Source organism: Varanus komodoensis, unplaced genomic scaffold, assembly GCF_004798865.1.
Source record: "Varanus komodoensis strain SLA01 unplaced genomic scaffold, ASM479886v1 scaffold50, whole genome shotgun sequence".
NCBI classification, from domain to species: Eukaryota; Metazoa; Chordata; class Lepidosauria; order Squamata; family Varanidae; genus Varanus; species Varanus komodoensis.
In genome coordinates this window covers 3,016,679-3,034,620 of record NW_025336088.1, presented here as the reverse complement: position 1 = coordinate 3,034,620, position 17,942 = coordinate 3,016,679, and the positions used below count along the sequence as shown (strand labels likewise).

Below are 17,942 nucleotides of genomic sequence, written 5' to 3'. Positions count from 1 at the left end.
TATGGACAGAGGGACTGGGGGCGGAAAAGAGAAGAATGCTTTGTATAGATGCCACCTCTCCCATCTTAGTTCCTTCCTGCTGAGGGAGAAAGCTGGTTTCCTAGGAGACTGGCAGCTCCCCATAGTGGGATAAGAAGTGTGTTGGGGGGGGGGCATTTACAGGTTTCTCCCTGACAGCAGAGGTGCTAAATGAAGGGAAATGTATTCAATACACGCAGTGCACTCCCAGTTGAGTAGGATCCGTGGCTAACAGTGGGTGAAAGCCCTTTAAATAGAAGTATGTCACCAAGGTAACAACAGCCCACCTGCCTGGGAACTATATGACCTCAAGAATCAGACCTGCTCCCCACTGCCACCTTTGAGAAATCACCCTGAGCAGAGGCAAATGCTTTAAAAAATGAAAGTAGGGAGAATGTAACAAGCAGACCAGGAGTTTGTTGTGGGATTTTTAATATAGAGCAGTAAAAAAATTTTGGAACAAAAGTCTGATATTCAGTGAAATTCGTGGGATGTCCACAAAAACTTGTGGAAATCCCTGACAGCTGCCTGGCAGTTGATAGATCATCAGAACTGTAAGTTCAGTTTTCCTGATTAAGGATGTCATCCCTTTGTTGGATCTGGTCAAGGGTCCAGCTAGACAATTTTTTTGTCTCCAGGAGCAGATAACCTCTGTGGTCCCACAACCAGGGCATGGATGGACGTGGCCTTGTTTGCCCCCCAGCCCAGCTTTGCAGCAAAGCTTATAGTCCTAGAGGTTCGGCTTCTCAAGGATATTAAGATGCATCCCCCATGGATTTATCTTACCCTTTTAAAAACAACCTGCAGGAAAATTAATTCCATAACTCAGTTGAAATAACCAACTGTGGAATTTAGTTTGGGGAGGGGAAAGTCCAGCTAAATCTAAGCTTTGGATTGAAGCAAGAGACCCATTAATGTTTTCCAAATGCATTTTCCAGATAGTGACCCCATTCCAATTAAAGATAGTTATAGTTAAATCCTATTGAGTACAAGACTTAGAATGATTTTTTCTTGGTTTTATTGAGACTGTAATAACTAACTGTACGTATACTGGAACCTTTGCATAAATGCAGCTTCTCCTTGCCATCAACATGTTCTGCACACAAAATTTAGGTCTTAAATAACTGGGAACTGTTTGGTAAGGCCTAGACTGGAAAAAAAATCAAGAACAGGCCCAGTTCACCAGCACAATAATCCTGATTTTTTTTTAAAGAATACTCTGGGCTACCTTGACTGAGACAGTCTGCTAGTGCATGCTGCCTGATCTATCTTGCTGCAGGTGAGAAGGCCTAAACAAGCCACAGATCTGCCATCCGTGGCTGATGGATGTGTCAGCATTACACATGATCCAGGAGTCCATGACAAGGCAGAGAAATTACCCAGGATCAAATTGTGGGCTATGACAGTTTGTCCTAGTAACAGCTGGAGTACTTCCCATTGCCAGTTGGTGTGCAGGTACATATTAAGCATTATTTCTGTATTAGCCTTTGAAAGTGATGATTATTATCTGGACCTCCAAATCATGCCTCCTTTGTGTGCTATATGTCTAGAAAGAGGGTGCTAGACTAGAAGGACCTTTGCAGTTAAAGATGCCATCTATGCATCTTTCTGTTGTAGCTTGAGAAAAGTGATCAGATGTTGCATCAAGACAGCAAAAAAGCGCATGCCATTCTGAGACAGCACCCTTGAATTTTCTGATTCTGGACTATATAGGAGACTCCTATATAAATCTATATAGTCTACAAGTGCATTGTAGACTATATAGATTTCTATTTGTATCTCAACAGCATTCAGAGCAAGCTAGAGCCAAAAACTGGACTAGTTTCTATTGTCTTATCTAATCAAGAATGCTGTGCTTGTTCTTTCCAGTTTTGTACTTTGCCATACAAATGGGCATAGTCTGAAGGATTTCACTGAGTGACTCAGGGTTGGGGACATACATTTAGGTATTATACACATATACCGTACTGATCAAATACAGCAAGAGCAATGACAACATAAAGTTGGTACTGTGCTGACTGTAATGGTGCTAGACTGGTTAAGAAATGCACCGATATGAAGGGTCCAAAATAAATTAATATCTGAATAATAAGCTGTGGGGGAGGGGGTGGAGCAACTACCTGGTTCTGCAATGCAAAGCTTAAGGTGGGATTCTCTGCTGCCCCCTGCTGGCCTCACATTTTCACTCCCCATCTCACTTGTCTGCTCACTGTAAGTCATTGCTTACCTCCAGGCTTACACAGTCCAGGCATCTCCCTCACAGTGTCATCTGAATCCTGTGCTTCCTCCTCCTCCTCCTCCTCTTCTTCATCCTCTTCATCTTCCTCAGCATCCTCAGCACAGTCTTCATCCATCCAGGAAGTGTTGGATTCCAAATGGCTTTGTGCTAGGCGCTGCACGGCTGATATGGATTTTAAAAAGGGAAGGGAACTTTTCAGAAGTGTTCAAAAATAATTGCATTTCCAGTGTTGGAGATCTGCTAATGTTTCTAATCCTCCGTTGGCAGGAAAGGGCTTAGAAGATGCAGGTGATGTCTAGTGAAACCAGTTAGCTTCTATCTCAGCTTTACAAACATCATACTCTTAGATCTCACGTGGCTAAAGATTTACTCTGAAGTCTGCCGGTCCTATTCTCACTGGATAGCACAGCCTTCCCCAACTCGATTCTCTCCAGATATTTCAGATTGCAGCTCCCATTGGCCATTGGCCAAGCTGACAGACACTGATGAGAGTTGAAGTCCGAGACAAGTGAAGGGCCCCAGGTTGGAACAGACTGCGATAGTGTGGAACAACTGTGTACCCTTATTTCTCTAACAGTTTTATTTACAAGGATGTCATCCAAACTCCATTTTTAAGGGGCGTCAAAAAGGTATTTATGAAGGACGTTATTTCGCAGGGAGGAAAATCTAAATGGCACTCTCCTCACCCTAAATATTAGAGTGTGGCTCACAATCCACTCCTGGGAAGCTCGTCTGCTGGCTGTCAGTTCATGGGCTTTGCACGGGGAGGGCAGTCCAATGGGATTCGAGCAAGAGCTCTTGTGTATCCTCCATTCATGTCACCATGGCAGGTGCAAGAGCTCTTCCTGGGGGATCATTTACCCACGGACCATGCCCATTGTTCCCGCTCATCTGCCATCCATCCTTAACAGCACTTAAAATGTGCCGCCTGAGGCAGCTGCCGGACCCAACCTCATAATGTGGCCAGCTCTAAGAAGACCGGATAATGGCTGTCTGCAAAGAACAGGCTCGCCTTCATCAAGGGCTGACCTTTCTCTCTGCCTCTCCACTCTCAGCCTCTAGCCTCACTGCTTTTCCTCACGCAGCCCCTTTCCTCGCTATTTGTCTCCCTTGCCTGTTGCTAGCTTTCTCTCTCTCTCTTCCTAGCCTCGTTGCTTCTCCCCATGTCCAGCCCCAACCTTGCCCTTCCTTTCCCTTCCACCTCATTTCCTGAAGAGCAGCAGGTTCAAGAAGAAGAAGGAGACCCTCATGTCCTTATATATTTCAAATTTTAATTCAAAATGTTTGCTTTTTAAGTGGGCAGTGAATGAAGAGCTTTGTGGACATTGCTATAGGTTCCCATGGGTGTTATGTCACTTGTGCCACAATGGGGACACCTGCATTAGCATGTGTACATTTTATACAAATCTCTGTCCTCTTTTGTGATGATACATATCCTCTTGTTTGCAATTCATATATGGCTACCTTATGTGGCTATCACCATTCAAGGGATGCTGGGATTCTTCTTTATAGATCTCAGGGAGAATTAAAGACATATGGCCAATTATTTGGCCAGGGACCAAGGATGTGGGTGTGAGCAGGATACACTTTACTAGGGCCCAAGGATCCAGGCTGCAGCTTAATTGAAAGGAAAATGAATGAATGAATGAAAGGAAAAACTGAGGCTAAATCAACTGTAGATCATTCTTGATTGTATTTGTGGAAGCTTGTTGCTTTGTACCTATGTAGCTATGGCCTAGATCCTGCAAAATGTACTGAAACTAAACTGAAGTGGGGCAAGAGCAGAACCGGCAACGGGCAACAATCTGCTCCAGGTCCTTCTATAGTGCAAACAGAGTGGATGAAATTGAACTAGGACCTGCCATTGCAGAGACAAACAGCTTTATACTCATGTGACACGTCCTCTCGAAAGCTACTAGTCTCAGAGTTCCTTGTACACAGGCAGGCAAGGAAGACTGTTAGGGGCTGGGACAAAGCACTACAGTAATTAGGGGCACTGAGCCCAAGGGCAGTGCTGCTGGTAGGATTTACTGGCGTGAAATATGTGAATGCATGTCGAGTACACGAGTACACTCTCCCACACTCAAAATACTCTCATGTCTGGCTAGAAGTAGAAAACATGACATTGTGTGTGTGTGTGTGTGTGTGTGTGTGTGTGATGGGGCTTGTTTTGTATGTTTGTACTGGGACCCCCAAAATGAGGATTGGGCCCTGGGTTTGGTTCTGGTTACTCTCTGTAGAGAACATTTTTCTGCAGTGTCAAGAAAATGTCCTCCTTTGTAGCCTTTTCTTTTTGCAGTGCTTGTGCAAATGTTTATTCATCTATTTTAATCTCTTTTGCATTCTCTCCCTCAATTTGTTTTTATCTTCCTGCAGTGATACCATAACTTAGCTAACTCAGATTGGCTACATGGCATTGTGACATCATCTTATTATCTTGTTTACTTAACAATCCCTGACTGGCTGGGATCATTCATGTGTCTAATCCAAGAAGTGGGGAAATGACAAAAAGCTGTAACCTAGAAGACACCTGGGCAAAACAAGCAGCTCAGGAACACAGCTAAACCAAAGGAGACTGAGACAAGCTGATATGCAAAATCTTAGGGTCCATCCCTCCACTTACAGGAAACTTTACTTTGGGTCCAATATTGAGATAGAAAAATATTTGAGGCAGCCTCAACAATATGTGAAAATTAGTGCTCATTCTATGACCTTTCCCATCACATTCTCTTTCATCCATCCATTGGCAATACTCCCTTCCTGCCTCCTCAATCCCCTCACCAGTCCCTCTGGCAAAGCTTAGCTGTGCACATTCAAGGCCCCAAATGCCATTCTTCTCCCTTTCTTCCTCCTGCTGAAACCCCACACAGATAGCCTTCCTCTACACCTCTGTCAACCTAAAGGTGGTCTAAAATAGTTAAAAGAGATAAAATCGTAGTACTTGTATAGATGCAGCCGTCAAAACTATCTCCAATTTTTAATTTGAAGCTGCAGAGCACATTTCAATGCAGCTTCCAGTTCTTAACGTAACTGTTTGGGCTCGAGTGGTTATTTCTGCTTCACCATAAGAGAGAACAAAGAAGAACACTCATCTACATAAAAAGTGCACGTACTAATTGCACATTCAAATTTAGAAATAATGACTATAATTTAAATGCAAGTACAATGCATCTACCATAGTGGGGAAGACTGGGATCAGGTGACCCAAGTCCCAGCTCAAACTGCATCCCAGGTGCTGATGATGAGCGACTTCAAGGCCTTTTCCCTTCCTCAAGGGGGCCAAGTGACATAATTTACAAAGCACAGTCCTCCATTCAAAGGCCACCCGAAAGAAGAACAGGGGCCTTGAAATTGCAATTGGGTCAAGTTGGGTAGAGGGGTGTAGGAGGCAGAACTGGAGGAGGAAAGAAGCAGGTGAAGCCACTGCTCCATCAGCCACAGCTATTATAAAAGCAAAACAATCTGGACTCATTGCCCACCTAGCAGGCCTATCTCTTCCTCTACCCCCCCCCCCCCCCCCCCAAACACCAAGTTCTTCCCTTTTTTAGGGCCCGGGTTACCCCCCTTCACATGGCCTCCCCCCCCCCCACAGGCAAATGGTCCATTCCATTCTCTCATCAGTGATGTAGCAGTGCCACACTTCTTGATTAGAAAGGATGTTCAGGTCTTCTGCCATCCCCCAACCCCAAATTCCCTTGAGCTTTGCTGGAGCCCTTACAGTATGGGCAGGGAGCACTGCAAGAAGCAGGTTGTTGATATAAACCAACACAGCTTCCTAAACTTGTAGACGCTGCTTGGGGATACCTACGGAGAGCAGCCACACCTCAAAATTTAGCACTGCACCACTGGATCCCACACTCTTTATTAGTTTTCTATTGCTGACGCCATCACACCAAGCACATCCTGTGCCATCTTGGCCAACGACTGGAAAGTCTTTCCAGCGAGGATTTCGAAACTCGGAAAACTTCTTGCAGTCACAGGATTTCTGCATTGGATTACATTAGCTCCCCACCCCCCCGCCACCAATAAAAACAGCAAGCCTTTTGACACACAAAACCTCAACTGACCAGATGAAAAGAACATTAATCGAAGTTCATTTATATAAATGTACTAGTAAGAGATTAGCGGCTTCTAGAAAGTACAGGCATTCAGGGTAGGGCGAAGATTTTCTCACACCACCACAAATAGCTTGAAAAGTTTGCACAAAGGGGTGAAACAGTTTCCCTGTTCAATAAACTTGGCAGGGACCTAGTCCTCAGTGGGGAAGGTGATTCACCTTGTTTGGGAAACAAAAACAGCCATAAGCTAACAATATCTTCCTTGTTAAGAGAGGCTTTTATTTGGTAGTGTCAACTTCTTTCTCTAATACCCTTTGGGTTCCTGCTCTGCTTGTTTACCAAAGTTTCAACATACTTTGAAATCCATCATTCAGTGTAGTTTTAGTTTAACACTATGCTAAAAGTTCCTGGAGAGGGAGGGGAGATCCTGAAATTCAAAGATTGTGTTAGTGTTTAAAGGGAAGCACTTAATTACCAATGGTGGAAATGACGACAGGCAAAAGCTCTAAGCTTTAAGCAGGTGCATAGAAAAGGGACTTTAGTGGTTGAGCTTGTGATGTATGAAGGTGCGAAAAACTCCATGTTTCAGAAAACCCTGGCTATACACATGGACAAAAGGTACAGGATCCAGGCCTCCTTTGCCTCCTGTCCTCTACACTACTGATTTGTTTTAACTATGCACTAAAGGACACATTAAAATGCCAGAATGCAATGGCTTTTCTTTATCACAGAGTAAATACAATCCACATCGGTCATTGGAGACGGGGAGTAACGCAAGCAGCAGGCTAGGCACAAATTGCACCTGAGTGCCAACACCTCCTTAAGCAGCAGACCTTTTAATGCTGCAATCCTGACACACCTTTTACAGAGTAAGCCCCCAAGTGGGGCTTCCCTCTGAGGAACCATGTACAGGATTATGCTGTAACCTAATTTTAACAGACTATGCAGGAAACGGGCTCTGAGGCACCAAGGCAGCCTGCAGGGGTGAGAAAAGCGAGAAAAGCGCATCTGCTGGAATTCCTTTGCCTATGCAACTTTTCAGGCCTGGTCTGAGCAGGGAGGCGAAGGAGGCAATTTCCTTCCTGGAGTGCCGACATTCCTGGGGGGGCTACCTCAGCTATTCAAATGGCCTGGGGAGGGAGAGGCTGCCTGCCCTTCTGGAGGTTAGCAGTCCCAGTGATGCTGTCAGCACAAACCTTGAAGTGAGGGGAGAAAAGGAGGGCGCAGCTGCTGTTCTGACATGGGGCTTCTTTCTCATAGGATGGGGTATGAATCCAGGTGGTTCATGGGGGCGGAAGCAATTCGCACTGACAAATTGGTGTTTACTAGATCCTTGCACCGGTTGGGATATGCAGTATTCTACTTTACGAAGAGAAGAGACCAGCAGAGGCCTCAAAGCATCCCATCAACAGTGCCTGGAGACTGCACGGAGAGGCACACAAGTCACTTGGTCACTATCTTTCCCACTATGCTGGGATGTCATGTATTTCCACATCTATATGGCATATGCACATTTTATGCAAACCCACGACCTCCTTTGTCCTCTTTGATGATGCAGTTTGGGCAACACATATATGGCCAATCAATAATCATATAAGCAATGCAGTTCACAACTGAATCCTTGTACGCCACACTGTCTTTCGACTTTGGAAAAAAAGCTAGTACAGTTCATTCCATGCTGGCAGCAGGAGGCAGAGGGAAGGAATGGAAACCTGAGCACAGATCCTCAGTTATGAGGCCAGAACTATTTTCTGATCTTGTAGCTGGGAGTCCAAAAAATACCATGGACATCTAGACACAGCCTAACAGCTATTGGATGGTTCTGTTAAAAATATGTATTGAAATATTTTTTTCATGTTTTCATTTTTCCTGAGAGCCAGTGTGATGTAGTGGTTAAGTGCACCGGACTGGGTTCTAGTTCCCACTCAGCCATGGAGCCAATTGGGTGACTTTGGGCCAGTCACAGACTCTCAGCCCAGCCTACCTCACAGGGTTGTTGTTGTGGGAATAATATTGAAAGCAGAAGAATGATGTAAGCTGCTTTGAGTTCTTTAAAAAAAGGTGGAATATATATCTAATAAATAAATAAGATGTTTTTAAAATTAGGATTAATGTAGAGACAGAACAGGTGCAAAGGGTAGCTGGTGTCCTCTTTCACATACTCTACTTGAAGGGCTGCCAAAGGATTTGTCCAGTAAAGATGGAGAAACATGAAAAGTGCTGTCCATCAATACTTAGTTCCTGGGCAGCACCCTGAGCAGGCTGGTACACCAGTCACCTGGCTACATGCGAGGGAAGCGAATTCCTGGAAGACGCGGGTGCCTGCATCCACTACTCCTGATGGCTCTGGGCTGCCTCAGATCAGAGGCTGTCTGTCTCTGTATGCCAGTTGCTGGAGAACTTGGGCAGGTGGGTCCTGTTGCTCTCATGTCCTACTTGTGTCCTGAGAGCAGCTGACCGGCCCCTCTGTGCACAAAAACTGGACTGGATGGACCTTGGTCTGATACAGCACAGCTCTTCTTAAGTTCTTGAGAGAATCTGTCTGCTGCAGAGATTGTATACTAATTTAAGTAGGATTTAAAGACAACACTCCCTTATATGTTGTCAGCTGTTCCAAAGCCTTCTACCGTGTTATTAAATTTTAATAGATGGTCTGGAAGTCCACAATTCTCAGTGCCAACAACGTCACCACAATCCTCTGTGTATGTGTGTTTGTTTAATGCAACTTAGCCAGCCTTTCTTTGGCAGCCCAGTCCCCGAGGGTCTGTATTTTTGAAACAGCTCAGAGCCAGCTTTCACCTTGCAAGGCAGAATGTGTACACGAGCACGTGTCTATGCAGCAGGAGACAGAAAGAGACAGTGAATTTGTTTGCTGTGTAAAAACCTCTCCATTGAGGAAGCAAAATGTTTGGCCCAATGATTTCTTAAGCCTGATAGTCTGGAGCTCTGTTTGCTGCTCCAGCACTTTGGAGGTCTCTCTTATTTTAAAAAGAGACCTATTTATCTGGCTGGATGCTTAGAAGGTTGCAGTCTGGAGGATGGTGGGAGAATAAGGGTTGTACAGAAAGCTTGTCTGCAGGATAAAGCAGAGATGTGAAACTCATTTCAACTTTCTAGCTTTTTCAATGTGCACATGTAAAATGTTAAAATTATTTAGGCAAATTTAGTCAGAAAAATTGGAAGTAAAATGTGAAACTTTTTGAAATCCTGTTTGAAACTGAATATCAAGGGTATTGTTTTTGGCATACATTCCCATGCCCCATAGCAACTAAGCCTCTAATCAAGCCTAAACACAGGTAACCTAAACAATTACCTTTTTTTTTTTCTGTTTGCCTTTACCTCCATTTCCTCTCCTCCTTCCATTGTTTCCATCGCAAATGACATTGTGTCATGCACACAGACACATGGAACCCACTAACATTGTTCCCAGATACCATTTGTGTACTGGAGCTCATGTGGGACTGCTCTAGGTGCACATGACATGGCCCTGATTCTGGCAGTCATGCAAGCCTGGCACATAAATTGCATGCACTGAAGAAGCAGCCCAGTCTTTAGAGGAAGAGAGTAAAATCTTGGCAGAAAGAGACTGCTGGAGACCCTGGCCCATCATGAACAGTCTGAGGAATGCTGCCAGGGCTAAAATGGGTATTACGTGGTGAACATGCATAATAGTCTGCCATTTTAAAAAAAGACAAAGTAGCTGTGTTTACATGCTTGATCCATGGACTGGGAGGAGAGAAGGTGTGCTTGATTTTCTTGATAAATATCACCCTTTACACAAATAGCTTTTCTACCGTTCAGAAAAGCTACAGGTTCCTCTATCTTCCTGCTACCCCAAGAATGGGAATGCTATTGTGAGCAGGAAGGAAGAGCTTTAGCAGAGAAATGCCTGGAGTGAAAAGAATTAAGTAGTCCCTCAAATCAAATTCAACTTCAGTTATTTTTATCTGTTTGAAAAGAGACTTTTACATGCTCCTACCAAGTAACTTTTACTGTACAGCTGTTAGATGTGGGGTGAATTGGCCACTGACTTATATAATGGCTGCAATTTGCTGCACTGGCTAATTAAAAGGCAATATGTATGATCTGCATGTTGATACCTGGAGCCCTTTTGCCTTTTCTTCACTCCTCCTGCTTACCCACGTGGATAAACATACCAGGCATGGGTAGCTTACTATTGTGTCTGAGCCTGGGATGATGATTTATTGCACATAAACAAGCTAGGATTAGTAAAACAGAGTTTGCTGTTGGTTTATGAATCCTAGCCTTTTTTGTTGTTGTTGAGGGGTGTGGGGAGATGCAATAAATCACAATTTGGGGATTGGATGAAACACTAAGTGTGAAATCCTATGGTTTCCCAACATCATCTGGGAGGCCATAGGATTTTTCAGCCAGGCACTGAGGTCCTTCAACCATGGTACTTAGATTCAATAGGTTGAGCCATCACCCCACTCTCTCACAGGGAGCACGGAAAGAGCTGTGTCAGCTACCCAATAAGCTTACAGCCAAGGGGTATGCAAGGGGACAAGGAGGGGTGGAAGCTGGGACCACAGAGTTGCATTGTTTCCAATTAGTTTCACAATCCCCTTCCTTACCCCTTGCTGGCTCTAGATCTTGACTGCTGAAAATGGCCCTCAAGGTAAAATGAAAGGTGTTAAGTGCAATGCCAGCAGGGAATTCTGCTACTCTACCATGAGTTTTGCTTTGGAAATGTATATGCCTCCAAGTTTGTAGGCTCAAGGGCATCTGCCACAAGGACAATAGGATTGTGCCCTAAGATATCCATGCCTGCATTGTTTGACTGCTCACCTGAACAAAGTGTGAATAAACAGGCTGTAGTTCAGAGAAGCATACAGCTTGTTCACTTTGTGGTTTAAATAATAAACCAGGATTTCTGACTGAAATGATGTATGAGTTCAGCCAGTGGAAATGATCACACATACAAAAATTAGTTAGATTGTCTTTGCACCTGCATGTCACACCTGTGTCAACCCTAAATAACTATTTGGATTAAGGAACTAGATATCAGGAAGCTATTCCAAGACATTCCAGCCATATTCTTTTAGGAATAAAAATGGTAGTCTCTCTGTTTTCTCCCATGATAATAATTTCTTTCATGTTCCTGTCAGATCAAGGGAGTTGACAATCTTGACTGCACATCACTGCAGCTCAATATTCGCTCAGTCCTAAGTTTTCTCCCAGCTGTGGCATGATCACACATCAGAGAGAGAGCGAGCACACATCTTTAAAAGCTAGAACCATGGAACAATGTAAAAGCTTTAGACCTGTGTGGAAGGCAAAGTGCCAACTCCCCTGCAGAAGATCAAATAACTGCAGGGGGAGGGGGGAAAGAATTACAGAAAGACAGGTGTGAACAATAGGTGCGGGGGAGTAATGATGAGAGCAAAGGCTGATGGGAAAAGGATGAGCACAACCCGCTCTGTGGTGTAAGCAAGTGACAGTGAGTGTTTATGTCAGGAAAAGGAAGAAAGTCACCCCTGATGGACGCATGTGCGTCCATGCATGGATTAAGAGCGAGGACTAGTTCTCACATTTCTTTGAGACACAGCACAATTCCAGCATCAGAGCATATGTTCCCAAAATCGACACACACAGCCGGTTACCTGACAGAGGACTGCTGATATTCTTTGCTGCCTAGTGCTGGATTCATTCACCAGCCAACCACACTCTCCACAGTTCACTGCCTGCAGGGCTGCCACAGAGCACTTGTTTGACTAGCAGTGAGTACCACAGGAGAGATATCTATGCAGTGCCTCAAAGAAAGAACAGCACGCGCACCAACAACTGCTCCTGCTAGACTATTAGGCAGATCTTCAGATTCTGGGTTTGACATCCAGCTCAGTCATGAAACTAACTTTGGACCGGCCACACTATCTGTCATGCTAATCCAGCCTTCCCCGATTTGGGCCCACCAGATGTGCTGGACTACAGTTCTCATCATTCTTAGTTAACATGGCCATGGGCACGAGGGAAGTTGCAGCCCAACATTCCTTGAGGGCACCAAGTTGGAATAGGCTGGTTTAATGCATCTACTCATGTGCAGGTGTGCCTGTCTACAGGCATGTATTCAGTTCCTCGGAGGACAGATCATAAACACAATAATAGTGTAGCAACTGCTTCTTTGTGGAGGCCTTTAAAGACCTCACTGGTCATTCAGGGGCCTGACACAATTAGGCAGGTGCAGGTGCGTTTCTTTTATTCTTGGCTGGGTCTTTTTATTGTCTTTTCATTTTTAAAAATATTTTATACTAATTTTAATCCTTGTTAATGCTTTTATCTATTATATTTTATTATTGTTATACTTTGTTTTAAACCACTCTGAGAGCTTTGGCTAAGGTTGGTATAGAAATGAAATAATAATATATATTTGTGCTATTTTTCAAATTGTTTTCTGGGCTTCATTTCTATTGAAGTATACAGGATTGAATCAAGGTAATGACAGCTCCTGGGCTAGGAGGCTAACAGGAGTCAAAGAATAGTACATTATGTACAAGAGTAACGCAGAGAAGAATTGCTACACATTTTAGCAGAACTGCATCATCCATGCTTTCCTGGAAGCAAGAGACTCTAAAGTCCCTTTGTGGGCCTATTTATTCATTCATTCATTCACATATTTATAGACTGCCTGTAACTGCCAAAAAGTCTTTCTAGGTGGTTTACAACATATTAAACACATACATAATAACACATTAAAACCAATTAAAACACTTAAAAGATTAAAAACATCAATACAATAATAATATTAAAAAGGCCACAGCATGCATAAGGACTGAATATTAAAAAAAATGAAAAGGTATGTCTTCACCTGGTGCCAAAAAGAAAATAGAGATGGCGCCAGGCGAATTTCCCTAGGGAGGGCGTGTTCCAGAGCCGGGCCCCAGGCCATTTAGGGCTTTAAATGTCACTGTTATATGGAGTTACATGGGCTGCTCTAGGAGTACCAGTCATTAACTGAGCAGCCTGATTCTGTACCAGTTGCAATTGCCGGACCGTCTGAAGGAAGCTCCTGGCCCATTCCTGACTTGCATATACTCAGTGTGGACATGGGCATAGTGCAAGCCTGTATGTCTGCATATAACTGGGCCCACTTTTTATGCAGCAAGGACAGAGATGTTTTCCTTAAAAGGAGAATGCCATCCCTATGTCATGCTCCTGCTGCAGGACCCTTCTGAGAAGGAGGAACTAGAGATCCCAGAGATGAGAACCATCCAGGTGGGAAACCCAGGAGGAGTGTGGGCCCTCGGGAGAGATGACTGCAAGTCCCTCCTCACGCAGAGGAGGGGACTTGGCCTTAGAGCCATAGGCTGAGCAACCCTGACCCCCAGGGGCAACTGGCTCGGAGGGCTCCTGCATGAAGGGAGAATGTGACTCCTCATGAGTAGGACTCTGAATAGCGGGCTCTAATATACTGCAGCTGAGCCTTCTGTGCCTGCCTGGCCTCTGTTTGGAGGCAGCACTGTTCTTCAGCTCCAGTGTGTCCTGCCTTGTTTCCAGCACCCTGCCTCCATGACGGGTGCCTTGTGCTCCTGAGTCCCGCACCCCTCCTTGGCTGCTTCTGGAATGTGCCAAGTGCTGGATGGTTTAGCTGAGCTTTGACCTTGGATTGCACTTTGAGCATGCTGCCTGCTCTGTCACTGGGCTGCAACCTTGGTACTCAGCCATTTGTCTCTGTGGCGACCTTGCTTTCTGGACTGTCCCGAAGCTCAGATCTTAGTTCAGTCAGAGGAGGACACTCTGGCGTGTGGGCTCTGCTCTCTCTCTCATGCGTTTTTTGTATATATAAGCAGCAAACACGGAGAAGAGAGAGCGCATGCAGAGACTTGGCAGGAACAAAACACTGTGTTGGAAGACTGGCTGCACCCTGTCACTTTGGAGTTGCGTAGAACCTAGAACAACACTGCACCACCCCCCCGCCCCGAATGGGCCCAGTTTGTCCATACCTTAATCTGACATTCAATAGATTAACTTGCTTTAGCTACTTAAGTGTTTAAAATTGCGTTTTAAATCCAGTTCTTAAATTTGGTAGTGAAATTTTATGATTTTATCATCTGTATTTTATATTGCATTTTACTGTGTTTTATGAACTGTTGCAAACTGCCCAGAGAGCTTTGGCTATGGTGCAGTATAGAAATAAAAGTAATAATAATAATTTGTACAGGCTAAGCTCTTTAGTTTCTATTCCAATAAGAGCTCTGCCCCTGTGTTCATAAGGGCTGTTTGTTGAACCTATTTTAACACAATTCACCTTTCTAGGCCAGAGTGGAAAGGGTCCAGTATTCCTGATGCAGTCTAACCTATGCCTTCTACAAAGTGTACATAGTTAGGGGGTTTGCTTTGGATTTGGCCAAATCCCAAACTAAATTGGACCGATTTGGAAGAAGTCTAAATGAAATAGGGCACATTCTGAAGAGGACAGATTCTGAACACTCCCAAGGATTTAGGATTCAGGGGGACAAGATGTGCCTAAAAACCGATAAAGTTCCTCTGAATAAAGAAAAAACAAGAGTGAGAAGAGGGAAATGTAATTTTGTGACTTGGCAATTCTAGCTTCTCCTTACAGTAAATGGTTTACAAGGACTCTTCGATCTCTTAGCTTTGGGGAAAGGATGCTAAAGGACTCTTTTTGTCCCAAGAGTCGGATTAAAAGTGGCTGGTTGGAGCCTCCGGCAACTGGGAGGAATTAGCATTTGGGTGTTTGCATAGAAAATCCTGGATGTTCAAGTTTTTCTGCCTTTGCCACTATATGCTTGACATCCATCACCCACCCTGTCCTACTGCACTTTGTGTTACTTTGGCTGTCAACTGGGCAGAAAACAAAACAGTCTTTTGTTGTTTTTCTTTCATCAGAACGCCCTAGCTCCTGCACATGTTCTTCTGAATTCATTGCAGGTCAGGGACTCCTTTAGGACTGGCACAAACATTCTGTGTGTGTAAGCAGTAGTGAAAGCCTCCACCACAAATTTGAGCACTCCACAAAAAAGCTCCACATCTATCTTTCTCTGATATTGTGTAGGTTCTGTAATTGGAGCCACTTTTATGCTTTATATCATTTTTTTAAAATGCCCACCAAAAATGGAAGGAAAACCCTGAAATATAAAAGCTACTCTTGCACAAATCTCCCTGCACTTATTCACCTGAAACTTGGCAGATTTGATCTCCTCAGAAGGAGCAACTATACCTGCAAATTTCATCTAATCTTTCCAAGAAATGTTTTCTAAACTCAGACTTATGATAATAATTTAAACTTGAAAGTGTAACCCTCCTTGCCCTTATTTGTCTGACACTTGGGAAGCAAAGATTGTGCATGAGGGACTACGAGGCCTGCCGACTTCATCCAATTCTTACAGAAAAGAAAAAAAAAGACTTCTGGTGATAGTCAATGGGAGGTGTGTGTGGGTTGGATTTGGATCCAAGTCTCTGAAGGGGCAGTCTCTGAATCAGCCTCAGCTGAACTGGGCTGTTTTCTAAATTGCCAAACCAGGGTCCCAACCAAATGTGGCAGTCAATATATGCTCCTACTACTTGTTCCATACTCCCTCCTGCCTGCCTGAGTAGTTCCAATTCCAATCCCACCTGAAGAGCTGGGAGAAAGTGGAAAATGCTGCTGTGTCCAGTCCCTGTCTCCTAGAAAAACCCTCTTCAGAGGCTGCCTTCTGTAGGAAACACTCCAATAATTGGCAGCATTCGTAATACAAACAGCAGATTGTGGAAAACGCACACTGCAGCAAGAGGAGGCCTTTAAATAAGGGTTTGTTTTCAAACATGTTTAGTTTCCAACTGCCTTGGCGCTTCCAATCTCCATTTGGGAAGTTATTCTGAATTGTCATTGGGAAGAAAAAAGAGTGAATGTTGTTGCTGCTAATATTGTTAAAATTGGAGTATGTGAATGAATGGATTGAGAGCTCTGTGTGTGTGTGTGTGTGTGTGTGTGTGAGAGAGAGAGAGAGAGAGAGAGAGAGAGAGAGAGAGAGAGAGAGAGAGAGAGAGAGAGCGCGCGCGCGCGCGCGCGCGCGCGAGCAAAGGCTTGGCACTGCTGACTTCTAATTTCCACCTAGAAGCATGTTGAAGCTAAAAACAAAGATATGCTTTGTGAGCAGAAGAGTAAGCGATGTATGCTTAAATCTGTGAAAATGATGATTAAAACTCAGTGGTAAGAAGCCACTATTAGGTATCTGTCAATATTCAGCATGGTAAGAAACCTAGGTTCCTAGAGGCTCAATTTAAATGTGATACTGGGCATGTTAAAAAAGAACTTACCATATATTCAGCATCACATATAGACCTGGTTTCAGCATCTGTGTGTGCACCAAACTAATACTCAGGAGTCTGTGAAGCAGGTATGCTAATATTACATATTAGGACCACATTAGTCAATCTGACATCAAGCCTTCTTAAAATGCCCAGCATTACATTTAAACTAGAATTAACTCCTACTGGTGTTAGGACAAGAGCTTGGAAAGAACTCCAGTGCCCTAAGTTTGTAGGAAGCCTGGGCAGGAATGAAAAGGCACAATGGCAAGCAGTCCAAGAGAAGTAGGGCAGAAAGAGTGCAAGAACCTCTGAAGGGAGAAAGGTCTAGGCCCTCACAAAATATTTCAGTTTGCCCAATTCCTTTCTTGGGTAGCCCAGCAAAGTTTGTTAGCGCTTAGGTTCTTATGCAACTATCCTAATTATAATATCTGGCAAAGCTTCTAAATTCACAGAAGTTAATGAATTTAGTAAGAGTAAGAATTCATTTCAGTACCAATTTAGCAAGAGCAAGAATTCATTTTAGTAAAAGTAAGAATTTAGTAAGAGTAAAAATTCATTTCAGTACCAAACAGAATACTGGAGTGTACTTAATAAATTGCCACTAAAAACAGGTAACTCACACAAGAATATTTTCTGGAAACAAAGAGTGTTTTCCATTTAGGGGGCATAGAATACTGATTTTCAAATAGCTATATTAGTTGACGATCTGTTTCCATTCCTAGTTCACAGTGCTTGTTTTGTTGACCTAAAAAGCCCTAAACAACTTGGGACCCGTGCATCTGAAACAGTGTCTTTCTCTGCCCCAGTTTGCCTGCTGTTTTGTATTTGTAGCAGAGACCTGTGGTGTCCTGCACCTGGAAGAAATACAGTGGACTCAAGCAATCCGCACTCTCAAGCAACTGGCAAAAACTCTGAAGAAATAATACTTTAAATAAAAATTAAAAGAAAATCAATTTCCAGCAGTAAGTTTGAACTTGGCGTGCTGCGCCTGCACACCACATGCCATGTTTGTCTCACATTCCCGCCAATTCACCATGTGTAAACATACCAGTCGCCGGGATCTATTTTTATTCAAATGCTGTGTTCTCATCAAACCCCAAGTATGCCAAAACAGGTTCCATGCAAGCGTAAACACATAGTAAACATGAGATGGAAATATGCAAGAGGCTTGAAAAAGGTGAGAGTCATGCAGTGCTCACGGGAAAATTTAATGTTGGTTCATCAACAGTCTATGACATTAATGCTCAGTCTCAGAAGGTAGAAGTTTGTCATCATTTGTCTTAATTTGCTTTTAATTACTGTATTTCAATATTAATATCAAGTCAATACAGAGTTTATGGTATGGTATAGTATGG

The 17,942-nt window shown here is 43.7% G+C and overlaps 1 protein-coding gene across 4 annotated transcripts in view; it reads right to left on the bottom strand.

The window, feature by feature from the left end:
• Positions 1-17,942, bottom strand: part of PPP1R1B (protein phosphatase 1 regulatory inhibitor subunit 1B) — a 56,739-nt gene that overhangs the window by 11,864 nt on the left and 26,933 nt on the right. For all 4 annotated transcript variants that reach the window (XM_044447102.1, XM_044447103.1, XM_044447104.1 and 1 more), the window contains exon 5: positions 2,246-2,419. In XM_044447102.1, coding sequence (XP_044303037.1) covers positions 2,246-2,419 — 174 coding nt within the window. The remainder of the gene's footprint in view (positions 1-2,245; positions 2,420-17,942) is intronic.